Genomic DNA, 24,484 nt, shown 5'->3' on the forward strand with positions numbered 1-24,484 from the left:
TATATACTTATTTCATGGTGTATGCCTTAAAAGGCATGATTTGTTGTATGGAGTATACATACTACGGAGATGGCTGCAGTGCCAATACGATTCGCGATGGCGGAAGACAATGTGGTTATTCTTCCAACCAACCATATCGGGGGTGATTTTACGACTGAATCGATACCTTCGAGCCAGAAAGAGACTAACCGGATTGCACAAGACGGATCACCGAGCACATCATCGCCTAGGGCGCCCTGGTGTGCGCAACCTGGCCATATCGCCTGCGGCACCCTGGATTTATGGCCAATAACTCTTTAGTTGCTTCGGAGAATCGCCTCGAATAAGATGGGTCCGGTTGAAGTCTTCATACCCATCTTGTTAATGCAGACAGTCGCTGAAGATCCTCGATGCGCTTCCCCGGATGCTTCTCTTTTTGCTGCAGCTCGGTAGATGGGATGGACTATTCCACTTACGGATAACCTATGTATTTCCCCAGATCTGGCACTTTGATGGTTGTTACCATAGAGCAGTCTTGCCTATGCGCAGGGAAGCTGGACACGCAGCTGGCAAGCCCGTTCATGAGAGCACTGTTCATTCGTCGATCGGCGATTTTAGCGGCCGGCACTAGAGCGACACAAGCTGGCAGGATGCAAGCCTCCTCCGAAAATTTCGCCGATGCCCCGCCGATAACAGCACCGTTGACTTGTGACTGGCGCTCAGGGATAAGACGAGACCCTTCCACCGTGCTGGATGCGGGGAAATAATTCATGTCACCAGACGGCTAGGAATCCGGGTCGGGTTGTCGCAGAACAGTTTGGAACATGCGACAAATGACAAAAGCAGTAGATAGCATCATCCTACTCGTGTGCCAGTCGGGTAGAGGTGGAACGATCGACTTTCTATGCTTCTCTTCTCTCGCGTTCCCGATACTCGTCACTTATCGAAAGTGGAGATTGTTCGTCGGCAGCAGTCGTAATTCTCGCAGAGACCTCGTGTAGTCTGTATACCTGCTACTATATAGTCACCCGTGAATCCGTCGGAGGCCGCGGAAATAATTGCTCCTAGATTTCATAAGATAGCCCTTCATTTGTGACAAAGAATATCAATCACTGTCAATCAAGAAATCACCATGCCGTCAGCCGTCGAGAGTGCCTCAGCCTCGACAATCCGCGGAGGACACGAGGAGTCCCGTCCACGGCTTTCAGAACCCCTGCAATACTCCGGATTGTTGGACACATATACCCACCAAGACTTGACTCCAGTCATTGGTAGAGAGTACAAAGGACTTCAGGTGGCCGATATACTCAAGGCAGAAAACTCCGACCAGATTATCAAAGACCTGGCGGTGACAAGTATGCTTTGCTCTTATTGAAATTTCGTGGAATTTGACATACACTAACAATCGGCAGTTTCGCAAAGAGGCGTTGTTTTCCTTCGTAACCAGGATGTCACACCCCAGCAAATGAGAGAATTCGGCGAAAGGCTGACTGTTCTGGCTGGTTGCGTAAGTAATCCTGGCGATCTCCGGTATGGTCAGTGGAATAAACAGCTTATATTTCCCTCTACAGCCCGAATCATCTGGCCTCCATGTTCACCCTTTGACGGAAGAAGGCAGCGAACTTGGTGATCAAATCAGTGTTATCAGCAGCGAAAAGCAGAAGAAAGGAGGCGGTCTTACCCACCAGCTCAGCGATACGAGTCGCTTCGCCTCTGTAGGATGGCATACCGATATCAGTTTTGAGCGTGTACCTTCGGACTACGCCATGCTCAAGATTCACACTCTGCCCGAAACCGGAGGAGACACTCTCTGGGCTTCGGGATACGAGATATACGACCGCCTGTCTCCTGAGATGGCTGCCTTCCTAGAGGGTCTAACAGCCACACACGATGCTAGCTTCTTCCATGACGAAGCACGCAGGCTGGGAAACCCCCTACGCAAGGGAATTCGAGGATCGCCACTTAATCAGGGTGAAGATCTTAAAGCAGTTCATCCTGTCGTTCGGACTAACCGTGCGTATCAACCATCATCTCCAAAATGGGTGAGAGTGCTAATGTTTTTATAGCTGTGACCGGTTGGAAGTCCGTGTATGTGAACAAGGGATTCACTAAACGGATTAATGGAGTAACCAAGGACGAGTCCGATATGCTGCTGCAATATCTCTTCAATGTGAGTCAGAAATAACCTATTTGCCAGCAATTGGTATACTGACATTCGACAGCTCGTCACACAAAACCACGACGCGCAGGTTCGCTTCCGGTGGAACAAGAATGACATGGCCATCTGGGACAACAGATCCACCTGGCATTGCGCCACTTATGACTACGCTGAAGCCCGGGCTGGTGACCGGGTCTGCAGTCTGGGTGAAGCTCCTTACTTAGACATCCAGTCCAAATCCAGGAAGCAGGCGTTGGCAGAGGCTCAAGCTTAAGCCTGAAACTTGGTCTTGTAGGACTTGAGATTCTATTCATGTGGCGGGTACCATAATATATATAGTAATGAATCTTCCGTTCCTTGGTTCTCATCTGACTGGCTTCGAATTGTGGAGTGGACTAAAGGGTATAATACTTGGAAGCGATACCAACAATGGTATCGTCTTCAGTGGTATCTCGATCTGTATGACTTGTACTTTTGTGCTCGTTGATTTTGACGCTTGTTAGAGGATGACTAGGTGCCATCAAGTTCTATGAGTATATAAGATTCATGTCTCTCGGCTGGATCTGCAAATCAGCTGACCCCCTTCTTCCCGTTGTGGTCTTTTGACGGTCTTACATCTCTTGTGTCTGCAACCACCTTAGTATCTATCTTCATCACACCACATATACAACATCTTCCTTGATGTTTCATATACAGTCACATTCTAAACAAGAATACCCATTTCGGATTAAGTACGAACCATGTCAGACAAGCTATGAAAATCCAAAGTGTCAAAGTCCAAACGCCAGAGCCCGGTCACGCACGATAACCGCCGACTAGGCAGTGCCAGTTAACCAGCAAACTGTGTACGCCTAATAGTATAAAATAGTGACGAAAGATCTGAATAGTCTTTCAACGGCAAAAGGCGACAGATACCCGATCTGTCGAATTGAAGTGAAGAGTCATGTGTGAGTGCATTATGCCTGGCATGGCTCAGACATTCTCATATAGTTCCAGCAAACTGTATCATGTTAGACACTGATCATATTAGAACCACCATGATCACTTACTGCTATAACCCATATCCTCGCCGAACATAACGTCATGGACATCTTCTCCATCCTTCGTTCCCGAATCCGGAGTATATGTGACGGCTGTCTTGCCCATGGAGAGCGCCATGACGGGAGGCACCTCCTGAAGGTTGATAAACTCGGGTTTGTAGTTTGAATCCTCCGACAGCATGAGCTGATGGGCATTGACGGCTGCGTGATAGCCCATGTGCATTGCAGCCCCGCAACGTTTGATTCCTGACCAGGACACCATATCACCGACAGCAAAATGGGAATCGGCGTTCGGCAGGTTCTTGGGGAATTGCGTGCTACCTAACGTTAGCTTTGTTTGAGTGATCCTTCTTCAGGGAACCTACGATGCTCGGATCTTGACGTAACCTTCCTCAGTGAGGGCCTCTTCTGGTAGGTACGACGTTGTGGGAACAGATTTGGATACGGCGTTCATGACATGGCCTGCATAGATAGTCCTTCCATCAGCCAGCTCAAGTTTCCAGAGCCGTCGCTCTCCTTCGGTCTCGATAGCTGTGATGTCGAGGACTCGTTGTCCAAAAATGAGCTTCACGCCTGCTTCACGCAGAATGGATCCCACACGCTCCTGGAATTCAGCCGGCAAAGGTTCTGCTGAGAGTACACGATCACGAGAGTGGATCAACGTGACGTTGCGGTTGGGATGAAGAAGTCTGAGCTCAGTTGCCATTTCAACACCAACGGCGCCTAAGTATGTCCTCGGTCAGTCATACAATGTTCAAAGTACACGACGAAGGTCAAGCTACATACCCCCTCCGATAACCACAATTCCATCCTGGGCATTGTGGATGTCATCTACGTGCTTCTTGGCTTCCTCCACAAACTCATCCCTGCGAAGAGACTGGGGGACGGTTGGGAAGACACGTCGCAGTCCTGAACTAGCAATCAGGAAGTCGTATTTCTCCTTTCGTGTTTCTTTGGTGTGGGCGTCAAGGATACGGGCCACTTTGCTTTGGCAGTCAACGGAGTTCACACTACCGCGCAGGAATCGAATGTCCGGGGACCTCAAGGCCGGAATGTCCTCGAACTTTGTCCAGGTCTTCGATGCATAATTTTCAGATGCCAAGGCTCTAGGAGATCCAATTAAGTGATCTACAATAAGTAATACGCATTAGCGATGTGAGCTGCGGAGACTTCGGGGGAGCCAGATCAGTGGTGAGGCTTACAGAACCCGTCACGTTCATCTACGACAGTTATCTGGATGGGAAGCTGTCTGTGCGGCGGCTGCGCATCTGGGGTCGAGTTGAATCGGGCTACTCGACCGCGAGATAGGTCAAGTAACGTCAGGGCTGCGGTCAAGCCACCGTATGAGCCCCCGACGACCAAGACGCGGAACTGTCGCGTGAAAGATGCGATGCTTGTAGCAGACGGCATTATGGAACACTTGGTGCAGGTGTTACAAGAGCGGAGATTGAAGAGAAGTGAGGGGAGTTGACGCAAATTCAGAGAAGTCAACAGAAAATAAAGCAGAGGGAACAAAGTCTCTGGGAGTAGAGCTGCTTTTAAGCACGGAGACCGCAATAACTCCGGCGAAAGAAGGCCACAGGAGCCGAGACCGAGGGACCGGTTCACTAACGGTGGAGCCGATTATATTGGTCAATATCTGCGCTGAAAAGAGGCAGAGAAATTAATTGTTTCTATTTCTATCGCCGAATGAACCGAAAATCTGGCACAGATTGACCGATTTTGCTGCTCAAGACTCCACCGTTGGGAAAGATGACTGGAAACGTACGAAGTGTCATTTCCCGCGGCATACCACGGCGTGCCTGCTAGTTAGGTAGTCTACTGGGTATATTCCCAGCAAGACCCGTAATCCAGGGTGATCCGGAGGACATGGAATATTCGACACCGGATCGTGTGATTCCGGGCACTGCCAGAAATGGGTCCTCGGCGGCCAATAGGGGCCGCTCTCCACAGGGGGTCATCTTATCAGATGGAACGCCAGCGAGATCGGAACGGAGGATTTGTGACTTAATGGTCCAGGAAACCCGAAGTTCTATGTTTTCAGATTTGAGAATGATACAGAGAATGGGGTATATTGATACAAGTGAGCTTTGCCAAAATTTCTTCAGCTTCACAGACACTAATGATGTAAAAGAGTGGCTCGTCTTGCGCTGGCATCCCCGGGTCGGAAAACAAAAAAGTTATCTGATCCGCCTCTGCATTCCAGATTGACATACCTGCCGCTATTCTTTCCTAATTTAGAGTAGCGCCGCTCGCCTACTTTCGCACCTCTGACTGCCCCTCCTTCTTTCTCTCCCAATCAGTTTTCAATAAAGTTATCAGATGGAAGGTGGGTGTCACAGTCATTCCCGAACTCGAAATTTGTAGAGGTGCCACAGCCTCCTTTGAAATTCGACTCTTGGCCGTTTGCTCGGCGCCTCCCTCGGTTCGTGCATCGGCTTGAGTAATTGTGCAAGAGGGCAGAAAAGAAAAAGAGTAGTCGCCGCCGGTCACTCTACCTGGAGAGGGGCAGGTTCAAACGCTTGGTCACGAAAGGAATACGGGTGGGCTTCATGGATGAGGCGATTTCCAATCGCGTCCTATTGACAGTAACCACGTCTACATTCTAGCTTGATCTATTCCTGCCCAATTTTGGGGTCTCCTGGCCTAGCGCACCCACTGGCTATGAAGATCAAAGAGCTATCCAAGCTAAAGAAGTCATGACCGAGAAAATGCGGGATTACAGAATGCAAACTGTCGATCAGGTAGGCCAGGGCCGCAAGGGCTGGGACTGCCTCGCTGGTCCTACACTCGATCTACAGCCGTAGATACTGCAAATGATATTAAGGGAAAGCCATATATGCTTGATTTGGTATAGTTAAGGCACTACTAACCCCCGAGCCTATGTACGTCACTGCGCGTTTAATTCAGCCCGACAACTCATGCAACATCCACATTTCACATACTCAAAACCACCTTGACTTGTCTCCATTATGACTTACGAACAACCCGCTAGACTCAGCATCCAAGTTATCAATCACCTGGAGACACTTCCTAACACTCTCCTCGGGCTGGATCTGCCCCTTGAGCTCAGGCTCAACTAGCTGAAACATCTTCAGCAGGAGCTCTTTCGCGTGTACTACCCCAGCGGGTTTCTCCCCTGTGCCACCGACTACATTAGCATCTCCCGTATCACAGTCCAAAGACAAATAAGTCAAGAGCAATGGAATTGACTTACCCTCCCACGTGTCAACCCATCCGGGGCTCAAAGCCAACACCTTAATCCCTCTAGGCGCAAGTTCTGCTGCATACTTCGCAACCGTGACATTCAATCCAGCTTTTGCAATAGAATATGCAACACCGCTACTGACACCAGCCTTTTTGATAAGGTCCACATCTGCCATGCCGCTAGAGATGTGAACGATTTTCTTCTGCGCTCCCTTCTCGATCAGGGGAAGGAAAGCGTTCGTCGCCCATATACCGCCGTAGATAGCTGTGTTGAGCGGCGGGCTGAATATATTTTGAATTGCTTGAGCATCGAATGGCAATTGGCTTGGGGTAAATGCCATGCTATCCTGGTCAACGGCATTGGAGTTGTGGATGAGCACGTCGAGCTTGCCGTCGGTGATCGCGGCTGCGGCTGCGGCCGCCTCCAGAATGGATTCTGGGTCCGTGACATCGCCTTTGATGATGTGCACATTGGAGTGCTTGGAGGCGAGATCTGAAATGTCGGCTGATTCAGGGTTTCGCACGATTGCCAGCACTGTATTGGCTGAGTCTGCGGCGAGTTGGCGCACGAATTCGCGGCCAATGCCTTTGGAGGCTCCAGTGATGGCGTATGAGGACATTTTCCGATAGTGAATATGAAATGTAAAAACAATAAATCTTAGTATCAAATAAGTAAATTCTGCCTGATGCTCTTGCGATATTTTTTCGCTATACTCATCGACATTTATATACATTCGGCGGATTACCAACCCTCCCGACCGGACGATCCGATCCCCCGGTCTTACTACTCCTTGTCAGCAAGCGGGAGTAAGCAACTTCATCAATCGGCCGATCCGTTCCCCCCGTTCCCGACTCCTCACTATGCGACATCATGAGCTCCCCAATCTCTGCAATCAAAAGGAGAGCATGCGTGGCGTGCACCACCGCCAAGGCGAAGTGTACGCCACAGGCTGCCAACCTGTGCCAGCGGTGCGCTCGTCTAGGCAAGTCGTGCACGTACCTTGACCTTCCGCAGACAAAGCGTAAGCAGAGACAGAAGGCTGCACCGAGGTACTCCCCTCTACCATAGACAATTAGCACTGCAAGTGCTAACTGAAATTGATGCAGCCGTGTAGAGCTCTTGGAGAAGAAAGTCGACCAGCTCTTGTCCCAGCTGGCTACCTTGACGCAACAACAACAGAATGGACAGACCTTACCGCCTGATACCTCGACTAATGATAGTCTACCTAACAGTAACATCAACAGAGACCTGCACACATCTTCTCATGATTCCTCCTCCCAAGGAAATTCAACGGACACAGACATAGCCGCGCTGCTAGACGCAGCTAAAGACCCTTCCCACGGCCCCAATCCACCGACCAGCTCTGTCCTCGCGGGCCAGCCATCACTCGTAGACCGAGGGCTCTTGAGTCCAGCTGAGGCCGAGCGTATGCTCACAGTTTTCAAAGCTGACTTCGCTGCCAAATTTCCGTTTGTTTTGATCCCGCATGGTCAGACAGCCGATCAACTCAGGGTCAGAGAACCGTTTCTATTTCTGTGTGTTGTCGCCGCGACAATGGGCAGTGCACATCCTCTGCGCAAGATCGTCGCCGACGAAATCATGAACCATGTTACTTCGAGGATAGTAGCACGGTCTGAGAGGAATCTCGAGTTGCTTCGTGGGTTGTTGGTTCATTGTGCGTGGTACATGTATCCTGCTGAGAAGTATCATCCAAGGCTGTTGCTGTTGATTCAGCTTTGTGTTACGATTGTGCATGATTTGAAGTTGCATAGGAGGGGTGGGTTGGGTGCGGATGAGCAGAGGGCGCTGTTGGGGACGTATTGGTTGTCTGTTGGGTGAGTGACTGCTTTCTCTATATTCGATTTCATGCTAATAGTATTTACTACGTGCTGCTAGGTTCTATGGCACGCTCGGCAGACCTGTTACCATGAAACATGACAGTCGAATTGACGAATGCCTCAAGAGTCTAGCATCATCTTCCACCACCGAGTATACATCAGATCGCTGGATCGCACCATTCATCCATCTACAATCAATCATGGCAACAATGGACGAAGTCTACGCTTCGATGCAAGCATCTGGCGGAAGTGCCCTTGTGCAAGTCACGCGCGGATCTCTACAGCGACAATTCGACAACCTACGGACATCTATAGAGAGAGATCTCCCAAGCTGTCCCCCTTTTATAGGTACCTACCATCACCCACCCACCCACCATTCCCACATAGTCATCCACGAATAATAACCAACCAAACCAAACCCACCAGCAACGGCACTCACCACCGAACTCAAATACACCGAAATGCGTCTCGACGACCCATCCCTCCGCGAAGACCTCTGGACCACAGACCCCGCCACCACCATCATCCGAACAACCATGCTGATGATCCTCATCCAACGAAGCAAGGAACTCATTCAAATGGTCACGAACCTCCCCGTATCAGAGATCCCCCAGCTGACAGTCATAACGAACGCCCGTATCTGCGCTGCGGTTGGATACATCCCCACTGCTGTATTGGCACTTCTTAATATTATAAGGAGCACTTCTTCTTCTTCTTCCTCAACACCGAATCAAGACCAAATCCAAACCATAATCACCACAGCAGACTACCCCACCCTCGTCACTTCGCTAGCCACAGCACTAGAAACCAAGCTCCAACATGAACAGGGGAAACCGATGTTATCTGCCGCAGACAAAGAGATGGACGTGGTAGGAAGTCTTTGTTCCAAGATGCGGTTGTTGGCCCGTTGTTATCCTTATCAGGTTAGGGGGGTCGTGGTGGTGGGAAATGATACAATCAGGCGGGATAATAATAATAATAATAATAATAATATGTCGTTGTCCTCCACGGCGACTAGTACTAGTACTACGGATCATCATCAGCTAGATGTTAATAGAGGTGAGGTTGATGGTGATGGTGATGGTGAGATGGTATCCCAGGACTGGATGCCAGATAGTATTGATGGTAATAGTATCTACGGCGATTTGGAGGGTACTATGTTTAATGTGGATGATGTTCAGTGGGATGCGCTATTGAGGGATTTTACGACGGGGTTTGGGTAGATTGTGTGTGGTTTTACTTATGATCTTATTAATTTGGTTTTTTGTTGGTTGGTTGGTTGATCATGATCGAGCTACTATGTACTTTTGGTAATTGGATATCTTGTGAGCTTTCAGTTGCTGGGATTTTTCTTTTGTTCCCGCGGGTGGAATCGGATCTTCCGGTGTCGGGTGGGATTTCGAGTGGAAGATCGCGTGATGATTTTCTCTACTTTTGAGTATATAGGTAGTAGGGTTTCGATGAATAACCCGATTGGTCATGCTTATGGCTTGTTTTGAAATACATTCCGGTTCTGGGTACAAAACACTAGCTGATACATGCAAGAAGTGAATGAATCGTGGGATGAGAAGCAAAATGCTATTTATCAGACTACTCTATCTATTGAATCAGGCATTCAACCAAGGCAGACCGTGTTCGAATCAGCGCTCAATTGCAAAGCAGCAGGTTCCCGGCGAAGATACTATGTCTCCAAAACGACACTTCCCGGATGCGAGTAGAACCAGTTCTTTCTTTAACGGGGGATAATCAATGACAGAAACAAAAAATCCATCCAATGAGAACAGCCGACCATGAGCGTATGTTTTGCATTTCAAGAATTCATAATCCCAGCAGACAGGGAGTAAGGGCATAACACAGGACAGCATAACGGATAGATAGCGATATCGAATAATATCGTATAACAGCGGTAGGTAGTCCAGGAAACGCCCGCGACTTCCGGAACGATAGTATTATAATCCGTCTCAAAGAGTCAGGCCTCTCCTCCCCACCATTGTCTTAAAACTGAACACATGTACACTGTATTTGAAGAAGGCAGCGGCAGATTGGAACTAGTAGTGGCCTACTGCACATCCATGCCCCGCTGCAGCGACGATTCCAGATCGTTGTGGTGGCCACCGCCTGCGGCGAGCGCTTCCTGGGGCTTGGGTTCCTCCGTCTTCCATCCGCCTTGTTGATTGTCGGGGATGGGCACGTTGGTCTGCTGGGCAATCTGCTGCTGCTGCGCGGCGGCCTGCGCCTGCGACTGCTGCCGGACCAGAGCCCGGAAGCGCACTACCTCGTCGTAGATCATGTGACGCATCTCCTGCACGTCCTCGACCACCTCGAAGTGGAAGTCGAAAGTCGTCGGGCAGGTGGGCTCATCCGAGGCGTCGTGCCAGATGTGCAAGTAAGGATGCTCAAGGGCCTCCTCAACCGAGATACGCGACGTCGGGTCGAACGCAAGCATGCGATCGAGCAGGTCGAGAGCATCGGGGTTGGCGTTGGGGAACAGGCGCTGGAAGGGGATCTTAGGCATGAACGGCAAGTTGCGAACGTACTCCTGAGCACGAGGTGAGCCAATGCGGCTCAGAGTCTCCTCGTTAGGAGTACCCAGATAGTGGAGAATCTGGTTAAGCTGGTCGACATAGTCACGGCCCTTGAAGAAGGGCCGGCCACCCAGCAGCTCGGCCAGAATGCAACCCACGGACCAAACATCGACTGGGCATTGATCAGCTACAGCGCCGGGGTATTGGGGGGTTATCAGGGACACATACTGGCTTTCGTGTAGCTCTGGAAGCTCAGCATGATTTCCGGCGCACGGTACCATCTTGTGGCGACATATTCCGTCATGTATCCTGCATTCTCCTCCGGGTCGATGGAGAAACCACGGGCCAAACCGAAATCGCAAATCTTCAGCTCGCAATCCGCGTTGACGAGAAGGTTTCCGGGCTTCAAATCACGGTGCAGAACGTTGGCCGAATGGATGTATTTGAGACCGCAGAGGATTTGGTAAATGAAGGATTGGAAATGGGCGTCGGTGAGGGGTTGTCCGGAGCGAATGATAGCGGCCAAATCGCACTCCATCAATTCTAATAATATATGAAGTTAGCAACAGGAAGAGAAACCCGTAGGTGCAGAAAGAAGCCTCACCCTCGTACAGGTACGTTTCGTTGAAGTTGTCCGGGCGGGGAATGTCCATGTCATACAAGCAAGTGATCTAAGCCATCTTCACGTCAGCCTCGAGGCTCGGAGCAATCACCGGAAGGAATGGAAGAATAACGCACGTTACGGTGACCTCTGAAGTGCTGGAGCAGCTTGATCTCTCTGAGAGCGCGCTTGGCGAGGATCTTCTTGCTGAAGACGTTGGTGACCTTCTTGATGGCGACACCCTCGCCGGTTTGAGCATTTGTCGCGGCGCTGATATTGTCAGAACAATGAGTTTCAACGAAACGATAGCGAATGCTCCTGGATGAATGACACCATCGGAGAATATCAAACCTACCAAACAATGCCGTATGCGCCCTGACCCAGCTCCTTGGTGACATTGTAGCGCTCATCGACGATAAAGTCCTGGTTGAAGACCTTGAAGATCTTGCGACCCTGCAAGTCGGCCATGATAAACACTCGTACAAAGGAGAACACAAACAAGAAAGATAGTAAAAGAAAGAGGAAGCGAGACGAGGGAAGGCGGGGGAAGTAAAGGGGAAGTTATGGAGGCCGAATGGGGAGAATCGATGAGGTAGGGAGAGAGTTGTTCCGATGGATGGATGGCACCAGGTGGGGTAGTGACTGAGTTAAGTCAGTAAATAGTAGCAAAAAAGTAGGCGCTGGGCTGGCCCGGCGGTGCGTTTTGGAGTCTCTTTTCTTTTTCCCTGGTGGATTTAGGCGTCTCTCTCTTGACTCTCTCAGAGAAAATTCCCTCCGGTTTTGGTTGCTTTTTCCCTTTTTTTTTACCCTTATTTTTTTTCTCTTTGTCACTTTTCTCTCCAGACAAGCTCGGCGGGTTGAAAGTACAGAACCAGTCAATCAATTCACAAGGAATGGTGTCTGTCAGGCCCGTCGTCTGGGTCAAGCGCCCCGCCAATGTCCGGGAGGGTCTGGATTTACTCTGAAACAGGAGAAGCTGGAATTGCGGGATCAACAGAGACACGGCAAGACTGGGCTTGAACAATAATAATGTCAACAGGCTGAAGCTTGAATTGAAAAAAAGAAGAAAAAAGAGAGACTCATACCCACCCCCGACAGGAGAAATAAACAGAACCTGGGAGATGCAGTTCGTTGAAAGTGACGAGGTGTGACGGGCAACGCACATTGCTTTCTGATTGGACCCTGCGAAGCGCGCAGCTTGCAGCAATTGAGGGGAACCGTTCATAGTCGGAGATGCAGGAGGAGTTGCAGCCCATAGGAAGGCAGCAATGCAATTAATTAGTGACCATTGGTCTCCATAACGGCGTCGCGAGGATGTAAAATGCCGGAGCCTCTACGGAATACTTCATACAACAGAGTGGGTTCATTCAACGGGTCCATCGCGATCTGCTCCGACAACCCGGTGCCTGAGGCACACTCTACATCTTCCCACTCCAAAAAGATAGTCTTCATCATCACATATTCTGGGAGAAAGAATCTGTATACGGTATCTTATATATGTATCTATGTCTTTCTCTCTCTCTCTACATCTATGTGTATCTAATCGAACAGTCATTCTTATGCAGCATGGTTCCAAACCACCTCCAACACCTCCACCTCCTCAGGTGTCACCTCATGCACATAAATCTGCCTCACTCGGTCCTTCTCCTGCACTACATCTCTCATCCGAAAAGAAATCTTCTTTTCATCCTTGCGGCGTAGTGGCCCCAGACTGTAAGTAAACGGATTCGGACCAGTATACTGGCTAGCATTCCATGTCTGCTCCATGGCCAAGGGATCGTCTGACACGGTCGAATACTTGATCACGGAAAATCCGTTGACAAGATACCACTCGTCCTGTAAGAGCCACCTGTGGAGCAAACACTCCTCGCCACAGATGCTGGACGCCTTGCTGAGAGCCGCCATATCAGCCTGAAACCAAGACTTCCAATGATGTACCGAGAGAGGCTGAGCCCGCCCAGCCTCGTAAAATCCTGACGCATCTCCCCGGAGATCCAGCTGGAAAAGATCTCGCTCCCAGGACAGCTTAGTATTCGTGTGCTTATAGATGCACTGCGAGAGCATGTGGTCACCACCCCCTTTGAACACGTAGCATTCATCGAACCACGGCTGGAGTTGCTCGAGAAGCGGAAGAGATAGGAAGATCCCTGCACCACCATATGCCATGTAGCCACTACTGTACATCTGCTGCAGATCCTCCGTCACAGCACCGACATACTGAGGCATTGAGGCATCGTAGGTGGTCAACCGATCCACCAGCCGGGTCATTGACGGGAAGAATGTATCATCATCCATCATGACCACCCACTGAGTAGACTTGTCCTTGTGCTTGTACAAGTACTGCACCAGATAGAAGTATCGATCCAAGCGCTCATTATCTTCCTCGACGATGGTAAGCCGAATTCCCAGCGCCTGCGCCCGTCTCTCAGCCTCCTTCTTTTGTCCCCCGCTTTCCACCACAGCCAAGATCTGCGCATTGGTTCCCGCAGCCCAATGCGCAAACGCATCCAGGGAGTCAATCAAGCGATCAATCGATGTAGAAAGGCCGAATATGATATGAGATGCGTCCGGGGGTGCACTGGGCTGAGGCCCCTCGATGGTCACGGTGGCAGTACATTTTTCCAGCGACAGAGTCTCTCGATGGGCTTCGGTGTCTAGGTGTACGGTGCGAAACTTGGGAAAGCGCGTGCTAAGAGTATCCGCATAACCAGTGAAGTTTGCCGTAGGTGTCACGGCTATCTCAAGCCTAGCATATTGTACTGTGGCGGTACTGGAGTGTTGTCGGAGAAGATCGAGATCCACGAAGCAAGGATTGGTGTCATCGGGTGAAGCTAGGGAAGGACTAGACTCGAGATCGGGAATTGGAGCAACATAGCTAGGTCTGAAGTAGAAGAATAGTATGAAGCCTGCGGAGAAAAAGGCCGCCGCGATGATTAGTGCCGACGCCCTTGATTGGCGCCATGACCGACGGTGCAACGGCGGAGCCATCATGGATCAGTCATGACGGTGATGCGATTGAGTCTTCCCGTACGCGAGATTGTGTGCACCACAAGGATCATCCTCACCCCGGTCAGAAAGGGCGTGATTCAGTCCTCAGGGAGTGGAAGTTGGGTTGGGAAGAAGTAAAACGTGGTACATTAAGTCCGAACAGTCTGGCTCGCGTTTCGGGAATGGACGGTCGGACATCCGAAACGCAATCGGCGGCCAGCCCTTGGGGTCGGACTTTACCCCCTTTCTTAGGAGATCAATTGCTTCTAAAGTGGAATAATTCATGGATTGAGGCTCAGTTAACAATCAACAGCTAGCTCTAACGCCCTTGCAACTCTAAACAATATCCTCTGCCGCCATATACGTGAACTTTTATCCCGAAGGCTATAGATACTCAATCACCGTAGAAACACAGCATCACGCAGCGCTGGCTTCAACTTAATCTCCTGGTCTAATCACTCATCTCTGCCCACATCGCCTCTTATGCGATCTAGTATCTAAGTCATGGTATATTGACACGTAGATCTCGTAGCACGTAATTCAGAACCCGCGATGCAAACGATCAGATGCAAGAAAAATGATGTTTCACTTAGAGAGCGTTGACCAGTCTCCGCTCCTTTCTCAGGACCCGGAGCTTTTCGCGGACCTCGTCGAGAGGAATCATTACGCCCTGTTTCTGGGTGGCAGGGTCATCACGGTTACGGATGTTAACCGTACGGCTCTCCTTTTCGGAAGCGCCAACAACTATTCCAGGTTATCAGCGCAGGTCCAAGAGAAGCAGGGATTCAGATGTTACTTACCGAAGATGAAGTTGTATTGTTGAAGCTGTCCAGTACGGATCTTCTTCTGCATGGTGTTGCCGCTGAGGTCGATGTCCACGTTCAGCTTATCGCCGCGGAGAATCGTCTGCAACTCCTCAACGTAGTCGTTGACAGCAGGCATGACAGGCACGATTAGGATCTGACGAGGGCTGATCCAGAAAGGCCACTTGCCACCGAAGTGCTCGATCAAAATTCCAAGGAAACGCTCAAAACTGCCGATGATAGCACGGTGGATGACAACCGGGCGAGCACGGCCAGGACCAGGCTCGTTGGGCTTGGCCTCACCCTCCTTAGCGGCATCAGCAGAAGCCTTCTCGTTGCTCATGTACTCGAGCTTGAAGTTGATGGGAGCCTGGTAATCAAGCTGGATGGTGGCACACTGGAACTCTCGCTTGAGGGCGTCAGCGATGGTAATATCGATCTTCGGACCGTAGAAGGCACCATCACCCTCATCGATGGTCCAGTCATTGCCCTTGAACTTGGTCATGGCCGCCTTGAGCTGCTCCTCTGCGTAGTTCCAGGTCTCGAGCTCACCAAGATACTTCTCAGGCCGGGTGGAGAGCTTCAGCTTGAAGGTGAAGCCGAAAAGGCCGTAGATGGACTGCAGGAAGTCGAACAGACCCTCGATTTCAGACGTGATCTTTACAGTGTTAGCTTCGGATGATTCAAAAGGGTGCGATCCCGATCGTGAAAACTCACCTGGTCTTGAGTACAGAAGATGTGAGTGTCATCCTGCTGGAACTTGCGAACACGGGTGAGACCGCTCAGGGCTCCGGATGCCTCGTTTCTGTGCAGGACACCAAAGTCCGCGATTCTCAGAGGAAGCTCTCTGTAACTTCTCTCGCGGTGGCCGAAGAGCACAAAGTGACCGGGGCAGTTCATAGGCTTAAGAGCCCACTCCCTCTTCTCGACATCAAGCTTGAACATGTCATCCTTGTAGTGGGCCCAGTGACCAGACGTCTTCCAGATGCCGACATCATACATGTTGGGGGTCTGAACCTCCTGGTAGCCGCGCTTACGGTACTCGGAGCGCAGTAGGGATTGGAGGGCGTTGAAGATCTTGGTACCGTTGGGCAGAAGGAAAGGGCATCCTGGAGAAACCTCGTCGAAGAAGAACAGCTCTTGCTCCTTACCGATCTTAACGTGGTTGCGCTTCTCAGCCTCCTCCAAGAACTTCAGGTGCTCTGACATCTGCTTCTTATCGGGGAAAGCAACACCGCGGATACGCTGCAGAGAGTCGTTGGACTGGTCACCGAGGAAGTAGGCGGAAGAGTTCTTTCAAGGGTCAGCCGAATATTTGTGAGGCATAGATTCACTATGATACACACCTGCATGATCTTGAAGGTCTTGACCTTGCCGGTGCTCTGGATATGGGGACCTCTGCACAGGTCGACCAAGGTACCACACCGGTAGACAGTGCTCTTCTCTCCGGTGACGAGCTTGTCGATGTAGTGCAGCTTGTACTTGCTGTACGCGAACATCTTCTTGAGGTTCTCCTTCGTAACCTCCAGTCTATCGAAACTCTGCTTCTCCTTGAAAATGCGGTTGGCGTGGCGGTCCAACAACGGCCAATCGGTCTCTCTGACGACGCGGCTATTTCACTATCAGTATAACTCTTCCGCATTATCTTCACCCAAACTTACTTCTCCGGCATGGCCATGTCGTAGAAGAAACCCTGGGGCGTGGGAGGACCGTGGGACAGAAGACATCCATATTCGCATTCACAAGCCTCACCCAGACAGTGAGCGCTAGAGTGCCAGAAAACCTCCCTACCCTCGGGGTGATCGAAGGGGACATAAGAAACGGTGCAATCTCCCTCGAGCGGACGGCTCAAATCCCACAGTTCCTTTCCAACCCTCGCGAGAACAACATTGGCGCTCAACTCTTTGGGCACGTTCTTCAGAAGCTGTGCGGGGGTGGTCTCCCAGGCGTTTGCGGTGACATCGATGGAGTTTCCGTCGCCAAGCTCGAGGTTGACCTTGATTTCGGGGTGGGGCTTGTTCTTCAGTTCCTCGAGGTATTGTTGCCAGAGTTCTTCGAAGAAGTTGTTACGTTCGACAATGAAATCGGGGAGCCCGTCACCTGGCGCATTTGAAGGTTAAAAGAGGGGTTTGGGAAGCGTATGGCGGGGCAGGCAGTGGCTCACCAGCAGGTTTGGCGTCGGCCGCCGGCCGAACGGGAAGGTCCTTTGCGCCTTCAGAAGACATTTTGTATCCAGAAGCGTCTGAAGAACGACCTGGGAGTTTTAGACCTGGGAAGAGGGGCAGGGCCAGCAACGATGTCTGACTCAGTATCTCTAAGGAATCGGACGATCATGAAACGCAAATCGACAGTGAGGGACCGAAGGCGGTGAGCCACGTGACAGAAAACTGCCCTTGCGGCTAGCGACACTTTACCGTTTCGAGCTTCCCACCATTTGAAAACTTCTCCGGACTCCGAGATCCAGGTCGACCGCATCAACAGCAATTAAACATGTCTTTCCGTGGAGGCCGTGGCGGTTTCGGTGGCCGTGGAGGTGAGCTCAAGCAACCTTAGAGGTCGATCGCAGTGCTGGGTATGAGCTAACGAAAATTTCGTCGGATAGGTCGCGGAGGTTTCCAGCAACCTCTCGGTCCCCCTGCCCAAGTTCTGGGTAATTATACGCCAAAATGCGATTGGAGTGTTTGGGACTAACGCGGAATAACTAGAGATGGGAACTGTCATGCATTCTTGCGAAGGCGAGATGGTTTGCGAATCCATCAACCCCAAGATTCCTTACTTCAACGCCCCCATCTACCTCGAGAACAAGGTATGCTCGACTCAATTGCTCTCCGCAAATTCGCGATGCGCTAACGCAATTCTTCAATAGACCCCTATCGGCAAGGTCGATGAAGTCCTGGGCCCTATCAACCAGGTCTACTTCACCATCAAGCCCCAGGAAGGAATTGTCGCGACCTCCTTCAAGCCTGGTGACAAGGTCTACATTGGTGGCGACAAGCTCCTTCCCTTGGAGAAGTATGTTGCATGCTGTTGTTGATCATGATTAAAACATGTCTAACTTTGCAAAACTAGGTTCCTTCCCAAGCCCAAGCCCGCTCCCGGTATGATATCGCTCGCTTCGCGCAACAATTCTATGTGCTTGATCCTAACCAGAACACAGGTGCTGCCAAGCCCAAGAGAGCTGGCGGTGGTGCCAGAGGCGGTCCCATGCGCGGTGGCCGTGGTGGTGGCCGTGGTGGCCCCATGCGTGGTGGTCGCGGCGGCGCTCCCAGAGGACGTGGTGGTCCCCGGGGTGGTGGCTTCCGTGGTGGTGGCGGTGGTGGTTTCGGCGGTGGTTTCTCGAGGGGTGGTGGCAGAGGAGGACCTCGTGGTGGAGGCTTCCGCGGACGGTAGACAGTCTCTGTCTTGCCTGGTAGTACTGTCTTCTTACGGCGTTATGGGAAACGGGAGCTTTTACAGGAATTTATTTGTCTCTATATTCTTGTGCATCCTAGGAAAAATTTGCTGCTTCTCTGTACGCAGAGGCTGTCGTGAATCTCAGCCATCCAATTCATGTATTGCTACGATCGATTATGCGGAATATTGTTCTTTCATTATTTGTTTCGGGTCTTCGCAGAAGCCATAAATTGCCCATATGACTGGGTGGCAAATGTGGCGCAGTAAATTTTTTTCAGTGACGGTCTGGAGTGGCTAGTGTCCGTGTGTGGCGCATGACAACACCGCCTTGCAATGACGTCTGGCCACGCTTGTGCCGTAGAATCTGTGCGCCTGTCAACACTTCTGAAGACAGCTGCCTAGTACCATTGCATCATTTCTTTCCTATCCCCGCAACCTGTGCTCGATTATATCCAACGTACACCACTACTCCGATTGTTTGTCCTGCGAGAATCTTCTTTTCGTCAAATTCACCTGAGCATGTCTCGCAGAGTTTCTGCCATGCCGTCAAATACTTCCACGACTAGCGGTGTTCCACCTGCGGGTAACGGTGGTGAGCCTGCATCCCTGCGACAAGATCCTTAAAGCTTGGGAAGCTAAATGGTAGCAGCTCAAGAAAAGCAAAAGATGCTTCTCTCTTCCGAAACAGGTCACTTTAGCATGATCAGGTCAGCCATTGAGAGTTCGTTGCTATGATTTCGACCACTTCACTTACACAATTACGCACATCAGGGCTCTGCATCTTGCTGATCTGGTAACTGAACTCAATGGTAATATACCAGATCCTCTCTCAGACCCGTTCATATCCTGGAATATCCATTCGCTGACACCCCATTATAGGATTCTGCGGAGGCAAGCACAAATTTTCTCCTTCCTTCGAGCCCGAGGACCCGGAACTAACCGCCCATAAACAGTGATGTCCGTCTTCTCCTCGATGCGTTACTGTCTTGGTGACCCTCGCGATTTTGGCGCAATTTGGGCTGCTCTGATATTCATGCCCTTTGGGTTGTTCTTCGACTTCATGGATGGACGGATTGCTAGGTGGAGGAAAAAGTCGTCACTCATGGGACAAGAGCTCGACTCACTTGCCGATTTGGTATGGTCCCCTACTTCACGTGTCATGCGGCTCTTTCGCTCATTGTTCGCTTTCTGCGCTCTAGATTTCCTTCGGAATGGCACCTGCCGCCGCAGCTTTTGCCCTCGGAATGCGCACCAGCCTCGACCACCTGCTCCTCTCCTTCTTTGTTCTGTGCGGCCTGACACGATTGGCCCGGTTCAACGTGACTGTTGCTGTTCTGCCGAAAGACAAGTCCGGAAAGTCGAAGTACTTTGAGGGCACCCCCATCCCGACTACATTGTCGATTACCTTTTTCCTGGCCTACTGTGTCTCTCAAGACTGGGTACTGGAAGATCTACCCCTTGGCCTTGTAGCCCAGGGCACAGCGTTCGAATTTCACCCGCTGGTACTACTGTTTGTCTTGCATGGCTGCCTCATGGTCAGCAAAACGCTGCATATCCCTAAGCCTTAGATGCAGGGAGAACCGAACGGGCAATCAGGCACTTGTCCGGATCAGGATTCCTAAATGTGATAGAGATGTTTTTCACGAGCAATATACACCACGGGAGACCGGATAATAGGGAAAGAAAAAAGTATGGTACGATGTATCTGTGGAAGATAACGCAGTTGTCACAGAAATGAAAATAATTTGCATATGTTGCATAGTGTCTTGTCCTTTGTCTTCAGCCGGTATCGGGTTTGATATTGTACACAGGATATTATCTACCTCTAGCTTATTGCAATGACGGTACCTTATAAGTTCATAGTATGGCGATCCTTGTTATGTCATCGATGCAGCAGCTACGCAATGTTTCTTGCTTTGTCCTAGATACTGAGTATGTTTCGAAAATCAAGATCCCCTAAACAGATAGGGAAGACACAACTATGACACTGTTATAGATTGTTTTGGAGAAAAATATCAAGTGTGCGAATGGTTGTAGCATTGGATGTTCACTTCAAGACCAAGTATATGCTCAGATTCGTGCAGGAAACATCACCTAAGTACATACTCGTAGAGGATATAACGGTGCAGCTTGCAATAAGCTCCAAAGTAGGAATCCGAAGCCCAACGAACTGATCATCCATCCACATCCGATATTCATATAATCTATGTGTCATATAATCGACTCAAAGATACCACATGACCTACCAGATATGGAGGGAAGACCAATGCACGCCGAGTCCGAAATCATGGGGGAACCGTCCCTCTCGTGTTGATAAGCAGATCAGAAACTAGACGATGGAGCCGATGGCCACTCAAGCCCTCTATGGAGGTTCTAGCCTGCCAACTTCGACCTCCTAATATTACAGAACAAGATGTCTTAGAAGTCCCTACACTCTCAATGATCAGCAAGATACATGATCATGATCATCATAAACATTTCCTTACCATCCCACCAAGCAGCAAAGTGAAGAAGCAAAAGAAATGGAAGTAAGTCAGTCACCAAGACCAACCCTACCTCACCCCCCGAGTCAGTCATGGTCACACACACACACACACACACACACTCAAAATCCAAGTGAGACCCTTGAGGCTATCGTTACCAGGTCAAGTTCCCAGTGATCCATCCGCGTGTTCCCTCAGCCAACCCAGTTGATTATTGTGTATCTACTACGTAGAGCCGAGATTTTTCCTTTCTTGGCAAAGCAATAGAAAATCCTGCGCTATTGTCTCTTGCGCGTTCACGATTGGGTATATCATTGACGGAACTTTTAAAAATGGAAACCCCGGGAGAGACATCGTGGATCCTGGTGACATGTTCTAGACCCCTCGGTCAGGGTTTCACTTTGAGTTGAGCCTTTTTCTACTGGGTCGCTTTGACTCACTCATTTGCTTGCTTGCTCGCCCGCTCGCTCACCGTCTCTGGCTAAATGGTAGGACCTCTTGGTAGTCGGAGGTGGTATCCGGTGAGGCCGAGAAAAGCGTTAAGTGGTGAATTGCCGACAGTGCCGGTGATCTTTCCTTTGCCCTGCGGATGGATGGATGGGGTTGTGGTGTTGATAGTTTCTATTCCTACAATATTATTCCTGGTCGTTCGCTACTAGTAGGTGGGATTGGTCTTTGTTTTGCTTGCTTTTTTTTTTCTTCTCTTTTTTCTTGCTCTTGCCTTTATCCTTTCCCGGTGTATCCGTACTATTTTGGGAGTGCTGACATCGGTGGATGGTGTTCGAGTAAGTAGTCGAGCCTTGCCAGTGCAAGCCAGTGAAGTGGAAATCTACAGCCATCGCAGCATAGACAGACCCTACACGACAAACAACTTCGGGGAATGCTAAATTTCAGACACCCGTTCCTACTAGGCCTGGAATGATGGAAAAAGAACGGACGATAAGCTTATTCGGCATGTGAAGAAGGATTGCTGCTGCTGCTGCTGCTGCTTCATACTTCTAGAATTCCTCCCATGGGCCCGCGGGAAACGGAACAGTTGATCGTGCATGTTCGTTCCCATCTTCAAAATAACATTTGTGGGTATGTTATTGGTGACGAAAGATCAAGCATCTTCCTTCAACGCGCGCTCCAAAGGAGTAAGAGGAAAAAGTAAAAGCAAGATGCACGATGTAACGGACATGTGTCTACTTTCCTGTAGAATGGGCGGCAAGAATTCGCCGGTTGTTTCTTATTGAACATAGTAGTCTCCGACCGAAGGAGTCGTCATCAGTTGCAATTCCCCATTGCCCATCAATCAATCAATCAATTAACCTCCTACAACTGGATCGGCCCATTACAATTTATCAGCAACTGAATTTTCTGGTCGTCGAGAAAGCGCCGTGATTTCAATTGCCTGCATAGAGTCTTGCAGATATACGCGTCAAGGGGGGTGGGAGCGGAGAATCCTTGCGTAGATACTACTTACTCAAGCGGTGTTTACATTTACAACACTTACTAACTACTTATTTTTTTTTTTTTACGGGGCGCAGGCTGCACTTCTGCAGGGGTTCCAAAGGTCCCACTATCTACCGCGCGCCCACCGCACCCCGGAAACGACCCGACCGTCTTGAACCATCGGAACCATTCCAGTCGCAGGTTGGTAATGATGCAAGAGGATCTCCCTCAACCGAAACAATGATGTGGCAAATGAAGCTCTGATACGTAGAGCATAAGTGCGTTGTGTCGCGTTGGTGAATCGCTACCCACTATTGAGTAGTGACTGCTTCAACGGTAAAGCCAAGCACGAGGTAACTCGAACTCTTTTTTCTGACTCGAAAGAGGAGAGGGCCCGCCGGTCGCTAACTAGATCACTTTTAACCAACAAACTGGAGCACTCGAATCCGTGACGGCGTGCATAGCTTCCCCCAAGCAGCGATATCCCATTGGGTAGACCATGCGGATCAAGGATCAAAAAGGATTAGTTTGGATGCTCTCAGCGACTGTTGGAATTGCGATGCGATGATGGGCCCCAGAGTTTGGGCGGTTAATCGACTCCCCTGTCCAGTGACATCCTCCGCCGTTCGTCCTCGAGGTGTGTCGGCGCCAAAATTTGGGGGAGAAGGCACACACTCCTCACTACTGACGGTTGTATCTGATGCTACTAGTAGATGCGTAGTTGGTTTACGTTCTTGTGTCTCGAGATGGATGACGCAACGATTCAGAGACCGAATACATTATTGACGCCAGAACCAATTCCATTACCTAGTGGTTTGGCCGGACATCTCCTTACAAGTGGGCAGAGGAAAACTTCGCGCTGCCCGTCATGCAGTCATGCAAGGATCGGTACAATTGAAACCTCGAACAACTCATCATTAGTCAGTCGGATTTGGAAAAGTCCATCGTGGAGCAGGCGTTTCTATCGACATTCAATGGCTGGTGTCAGCACCCGAGCAGCAGCAGCGTTGTTACTACTTGCTGAGTTTGGACGGGTGAGTTTGCGCGAGGCTTGTGTCCTCGTACAGAGGGCATCAGTGCCCGAGGTCGTACCGAGGATCTTTGCTATTTATAAACCCTCTTCCCGGGCAAAATTCGAATTGCTTCTTCCAATTTTGGGTCGTTTTCCATTTCTTTATGTTTTTTCCAGTTGGGTACGTGTATTTGTCTTGCCGGAGGTGCCGAATAATGATCGTAAGGGACAGACAGATGTTCAGTAGGGAAGATGCATGGAATGTCGAAGTAGCCATACGGAGATTACATGAAGGTAAAGGGAAAGGAAAATATTCTCGCCAACTAGATCACAAGATGCTGGTATGTGCCTAGTATGTATGAGTCGCACATTTCATGCCTTTCGAGTTCCGACCGCGGCATCAGACGGAAGGAAGGAAAGTATGTTATGGAGGAGTTGAGACGAAGGGTAAAAAATCCCCCCAAAAAACGCCTGAGCATGTGCCTATTTTCTTCCCATCCCCCTCTTTGTATGAGTAAATATACAGCGCCGCCACCAATCATCATGACTGGCCCCCCATGACCGGGTGGATTGGGGAGGGGGGGATGAATAGTTAGTTAGTGCATGCCAGCAGCAGCTCCAATTGTAATTGTGCCGCCCGTGTGGCCCAGAATGGAAAGGGATGAGCCCTGCCCCTGGACGGGTCTGCTGATGTAATATAATTCAAGATATATGATTGGATAGAAGGGACAGGTACGCGGGACATGGTAAATTACCGCCCTGCACATCCAGGGTCAGGTACCGTCGGGGAACCACCAACAAGAGAACCGCGTCTGGATTCACGCCCTGCCATTGGGGGAGAAGGCAGGGAATGGAGGGGGATGATGCTCCTCCCTCACGCTTTGTTTGTCCCTTTTTTTTTTTTCGACCGTCCCAGTAGGGGAAACTTTAGTACGCGGGCGAACTCAGAAGTCACTAACTAACTACCTGGTGCTGCAGACAGGCAGGCACACACAGGCCCCCCTCTCCCCTTCTCTTGTCTC

The 24,484-nt window shown here is 50.2% G+C and overlaps 10 protein-coding genes across 10 annotated transcripts; 4 read left to right on the top strand and 6 right to left on the bottom strand.

Moving 5' to 3' along the window:
• Positions 1 to 948: 948 nt before the first annotated feature.
• On the top strand, positions 949 to 2,460 carry BO83DRAFT_334986 (TauD/TfdA dioxygenase family protein). Its single transcript, XM_025528391.1, has 5 exons — positions 949 to 1,334; positions 1,392 to 1,486; positions 1,551 to 1,992; positions 2,046 to 2,149; positions 2,202 to 2,460. Exons 1-5 carry the CDS (start codon positions 1,112 to 1,114, stop codon positions 2,409 to 2,411), a joined length of 1,074 nt encoding a protein of 357 aa, XP_025389688.1. The 5' UTR covers positions 949 to 1,111; the 3' UTR covers positions 2,412 to 2,460.
• Positions 2,461 to 2,739: 279 nt separating this feature from the next.
• BO83DRAFT_377164 (putative pyridine nucleotide-disulfide oxidoreductase AMID-like) lies at positions 2,740 to 5,030 on the bottom strand. Its single transcript, XM_025530917.1, has 5 exons — positions 4,380 to 5,030; positions 3,964 to 4,305; positions 3,543 to 3,900; positions 3,187 to 3,494; positions 2,740 to 3,137 (listed from the first exon to the last, which is right to left on the bottom strand). Exons 1-5 carry the CDS (start codon positions 4,585 to 4,587, stop codon positions 3,094 to 3,096), a joined length of 1,260 nt encoding a protein of 419 aa, XP_025389689.1. The 5' UTR covers positions 4,588 to 5,030; the 3' UTR covers positions 2,740 to 3,093.
• Positions 5,031 to 6,019: 989 nt separating this feature from the next.
• BO83DRAFT_436200 (SDR family oxidoreductase) lies at positions 6,020 to 7,064 on the bottom strand. Its single transcript, XM_025535940.1, has 2 exons — positions 6,395 to 7,064; positions 6,020 to 6,316 (listed from the first exon to the last, which is right to left on the bottom strand). Exons 1-2 carry the CDS (start codon positions 7,002 to 7,004, stop codon positions 6,123 to 6,125), a joined length of 804 nt encoding a protein of 267 aa, XP_025389690.1. The 5' UTR covers positions 7,005 to 7,064; the 3' UTR covers positions 6,020 to 6,122.
• A 183-nt stretch (positions 7,065 to 7,247) lies between these two features.
• BO83DRAFT_436201 (Zn(II)2Cys6 transcription factor domain-containing protein) lies at positions 7,248 to 9,446 on the top strand (the record flags this gene model as incomplete). The annotated part of the gene is made up of 5 exons (XM_025535941.1): positions 7,248 to 7,434; positions 7,492 to 8,220; positions 8,282 to 8,571; positions 8,650 to 9,092; positions 9,267 to 9,446. The coding sequence occupies exons 1-5, from the start codon at positions 7,256 to 7,258 to the stop codon at positions 9,444 to 9,446; spliced, it is 1,821 nt and encodes a 606-aa protein (XP_025389691.1). The 5' UTR covers positions 7,248 to 7,255.
• A 739-nt stretch (positions 9,447 to 10,185) lies between these two features.
• On the bottom strand, positions 10,186 to 12,206 carry mpkA (mitogen-activated serine/threonine-protein kinase SLT2). Its single transcript, XM_025526940.1, has 5 exons — positions 11,705 to 12,206; positions 11,487 to 11,619; positions 11,353 to 11,419; positions 10,977 to 11,291; positions 10,186 to 10,920 (listed from the first exon to the last, which is right to left on the bottom strand). The coding sequence occupies exons 1-5, from the start codon at positions 11,815 to 11,817 to the stop codon at positions 10,283 to 10,285; spliced, it is 1,266 nt and encodes a 421-aa protein (XP_025389692.1). The 5' UTR covers positions 11,818 to 12,206; the 3' UTR covers positions 10,186 to 10,282.
• On the bottom strand, positions 11,910 to 12,755 carry BO83DRAFT_237071 (uncharacterized protein). Its single transcript, XM_025526939.1, has 2 exons — positions 12,513 to 12,755; positions 11,910 to 12,364 (listed from the first exon to the last, which is right to left on the bottom strand). The coding sequence occupies exons 1-2, from the start codon at positions 12,603 to 12,605 to the stop codon at positions 12,002 to 12,004; spliced, it is 456 nt and encodes a 151-aa protein (XP_025389693.1). The 5' UTR covers positions 12,606 to 12,755; the 3' UTR covers positions 11,910 to 12,001.
• A 101-nt stretch (positions 12,756 to 12,856) lies between these two features.
• BO83DRAFT_377169 (glycosyltransferase family 31 protein) lies at positions 12,857 to 14,440 on the bottom strand. Its single transcript, XM_025530918.1, has one exon. The coding sequence runs from the start codon at positions 14,338 to 14,340 to the stop codon at positions 12,907 to 12,909; it is 1,434 nt and encodes a 477-aa protein (XP_025389694.1). The 5' UTR covers positions 14,341 to 14,440; the 3' UTR covers positions 12,857 to 12,906.
• A 170-nt stretch (positions 14,441 to 14,610) lies between these two features.
• On the bottom strand, positions 14,611 to 17,439 carry BO83DRAFT_335000 (threonine--tRNA ligase THS1). Its single transcript, XM_025528392.1, has 6 exons — positions 17,305 to 17,439; positions 16,802 to 17,240; positions 16,487 to 16,751; positions 15,858 to 16,433; positions 15,138 to 15,798; positions 14,611 to 15,081 (listed from the first exon to the last, which is right to left on the bottom strand). Exons 1-6 carry the CDS (start codon positions 17,363 to 17,365, stop codon positions 14,927 to 14,929), a joined length of 2,157 nt encoding a protein of 718 aa, XP_025389695.1. The 5' UTR covers positions 17,366 to 17,439; the 3' UTR covers positions 14,611 to 14,926.
• Positions 17,440 to 17,576: 137 nt separating this feature from the next.
• BO83DRAFT_357956 (Gar1-domain-containing protein) lies at positions 17,577 to 20,488 on the top strand. The gene is made up of 11 exons (XM_025529280.1): positions 17,577 to 17,673; positions 17,846 to 17,946; positions 18,007 to 18,152; positions 18,298 to 18,351; positions 18,410 to 18,526; positions 19,052 to 19,125; positions 19,183 to 19,240; positions 19,305 to 19,342; positions 19,413 to 19,424; positions 19,487 to 19,668; positions 19,733 to 20,488. The coding sequence occupies exons 1-11, from the start codon at positions 17,631 to 17,633 to the stop codon at positions 20,099 to 20,101; spliced, it is 1,194 nt and encodes a 397-aa protein (XP_025389696.1). The 5' UTR covers positions 17,577 to 17,630; the 3' UTR covers positions 20,102 to 20,488.
• Positions 20,489 to 23,144: 2,656 nt separating this feature from the next.
• On the top strand, positions 23,145 to 23,920 carry BO83DRAFT_377176 (uncharacterized protein). The gene has a single exon (XM_025530919.1). The coding sequence runs from the start codon at positions 23,197 to 23,199 to the stop codon at positions 23,707 to 23,709; it is 513 nt and encodes a 170-aa protein (XP_025389697.1). The 5' UTR covers positions 23,145 to 23,196; the 3' UTR covers positions 23,710 to 23,920.
• The last annotated feature ends 564 nt before the right edge of the window (positions 23,921 to 24,484 follow it).

Source organism: Aspergillus eucalypticola, assembly GCF_003184535.1.
Source record: "Aspergillus eucalypticola CBS 122712 chromosome Unknown BO83scaffold_8, whole genome shotgun sequence".
NCBI classification, from domain to species: Eukaryota; Fungi; Ascomycota; class Eurotiomycetes; order Eurotiales; family Aspergillaceae; genus Aspergillus; species Aspergillus eucalypticola.

Coding starts and splice junctions, on each gene's coding strand:
- BO83DRAFT_377176 (XM_025530919.1), top strand. CDS start 23,197: ATGGATGACGCAACGATTCAGAGACCGAATACATTATTGACGCCAGAA.
- mpkA (XM_025526940.1), bottom strand. CDS start 11,817: ATGGCCGACTTGCAGGGTCGCAAGATCTTCAAGGTCTTCAACCAGGAC. Junction 11,420..11,486: donor ACTTCAGAGGTCACCGTAAC/GTGCGTTATTCT, acceptor AAGATGGCTTAG/ATCACTTGCTTGTATGACAT. Junction 10,921..10,976: donor CCAGAGCTACACGAAAGCCA/GTATGTGTCCCT, acceptor ATCAATGCCCAG/TCGATGTTTGGTCCGTGGGT.
- BO83DRAFT_237071 (XM_025526939.1), bottom strand. CDS start 12,605: ATGGGCTGCAACTCCTCCTGCATCTCCGACTATGAACGGTTCCCCTCA. Junction 12,365..12,512: donor GGGTCCAATCAGAAAGCAAT/GTGCGTTGCCCG, acceptor TTATTGTTCAAG/CCCAGTCTTGCCGTGTCTCT.
- BO83DRAFT_377169 (XM_025530918.1), bottom strand. CDS start 14,340: ATGATGGCTCCGCCGTTGCACCGTCGGTCATGGCGCCAATCAAGGGCG.
- BO83DRAFT_436200 (XM_025535940.1), bottom strand. CDS start 7,004: ATGTCCTCATACGCCATCACTGGAGCCTCCAAAGGCATTGGCCGCGAA. Junction 6,317..6,394: donor ATGGGTTGACACGTGGGAGG/GTAAGTCAATTC, acceptor TCGGTGGCACAG/GGGAGAAACCCGCTGGGGTA.
- BO83DRAFT_357956 (XM_025529280.1), top strand. CDS start 17,631: ATGTCTTTCCGTGGAGGCCGTGGCGGTTTCGGTGGCCGTGGAG. Junction 17,674..17,845: donor CGGTTTCGGTGGCCGTGGAG/GTGAGCTCAAGC, acceptor CGGAATAACTAG/AGATGGGAACTGTCATGCAT. Junction 18,153..18,297: donor AAGCTCCTTCCCTTGGAGAA/GTATGTTGCATG, acceptor ACCAGAACACAG/GTGCTGCCAAGCCCAAGAGA.
- BO83DRAFT_334986 (XM_025528391.1), top strand. CDS start 1,112: ATGCCGTCAGCCGTCGAGAGTGCCTCAGCCTCGACAATCCGCGGAGGA. Junction 1,487..1,550: donor TGACTGTTCTGGCTGGTTGC/GTAAGTAATCCT, acceptor TTCCCTCTACAG/CCCGAATCATCTGGCCTCCA. Junction 2,150..2,201: donor TGCTGCAATATCTCTTCAAT/GTGAGTCAGAAA, acceptor GACATTCGACAG/CTCGTCACACAAAACCACGA.
- BO83DRAFT_335000 (XM_025528392.1), bottom strand. CDS start 17,365: ATGTCTTCTGAAGGCGCAAAGGACCTTCCCGTTCGGCCGGCGGCCGAC. Junction 16,434..16,486: donor AGACCTTCAAGATCATGCAG/GTGTGTATCATA, acceptor GACCCTTGAAAG/AACTCTTCCGCCTACTTCCT. Junction 15,799..15,857: donor TCTTCTGTACTCAAGACCAG/GTGAGTTTTCAC, acceptor AACACTGTAAAG/ATCACGTCTGAAATCGAGGG.
- BO83DRAFT_377164 (XM_025530917.1), bottom strand. CDS start 4,587: ATGCCGTCTGCTACAAGCATCGCATCTTTCACGCGACAGTTCCGCGTC. Junction 3,901..3,963: donor AATTGTGGTTATCGGAGGGG/GTATGTAGCTTG, acceptor GGACATACTTAG/GCGCCGTTGGTGTTGAAATG. Junction 3,138..3,186: donor CGAGGATATGGGTTATAGCA/GTAAGTGATCAT, acceptor AACATGATACAG/TTTGCTGGAACTATATGAGA.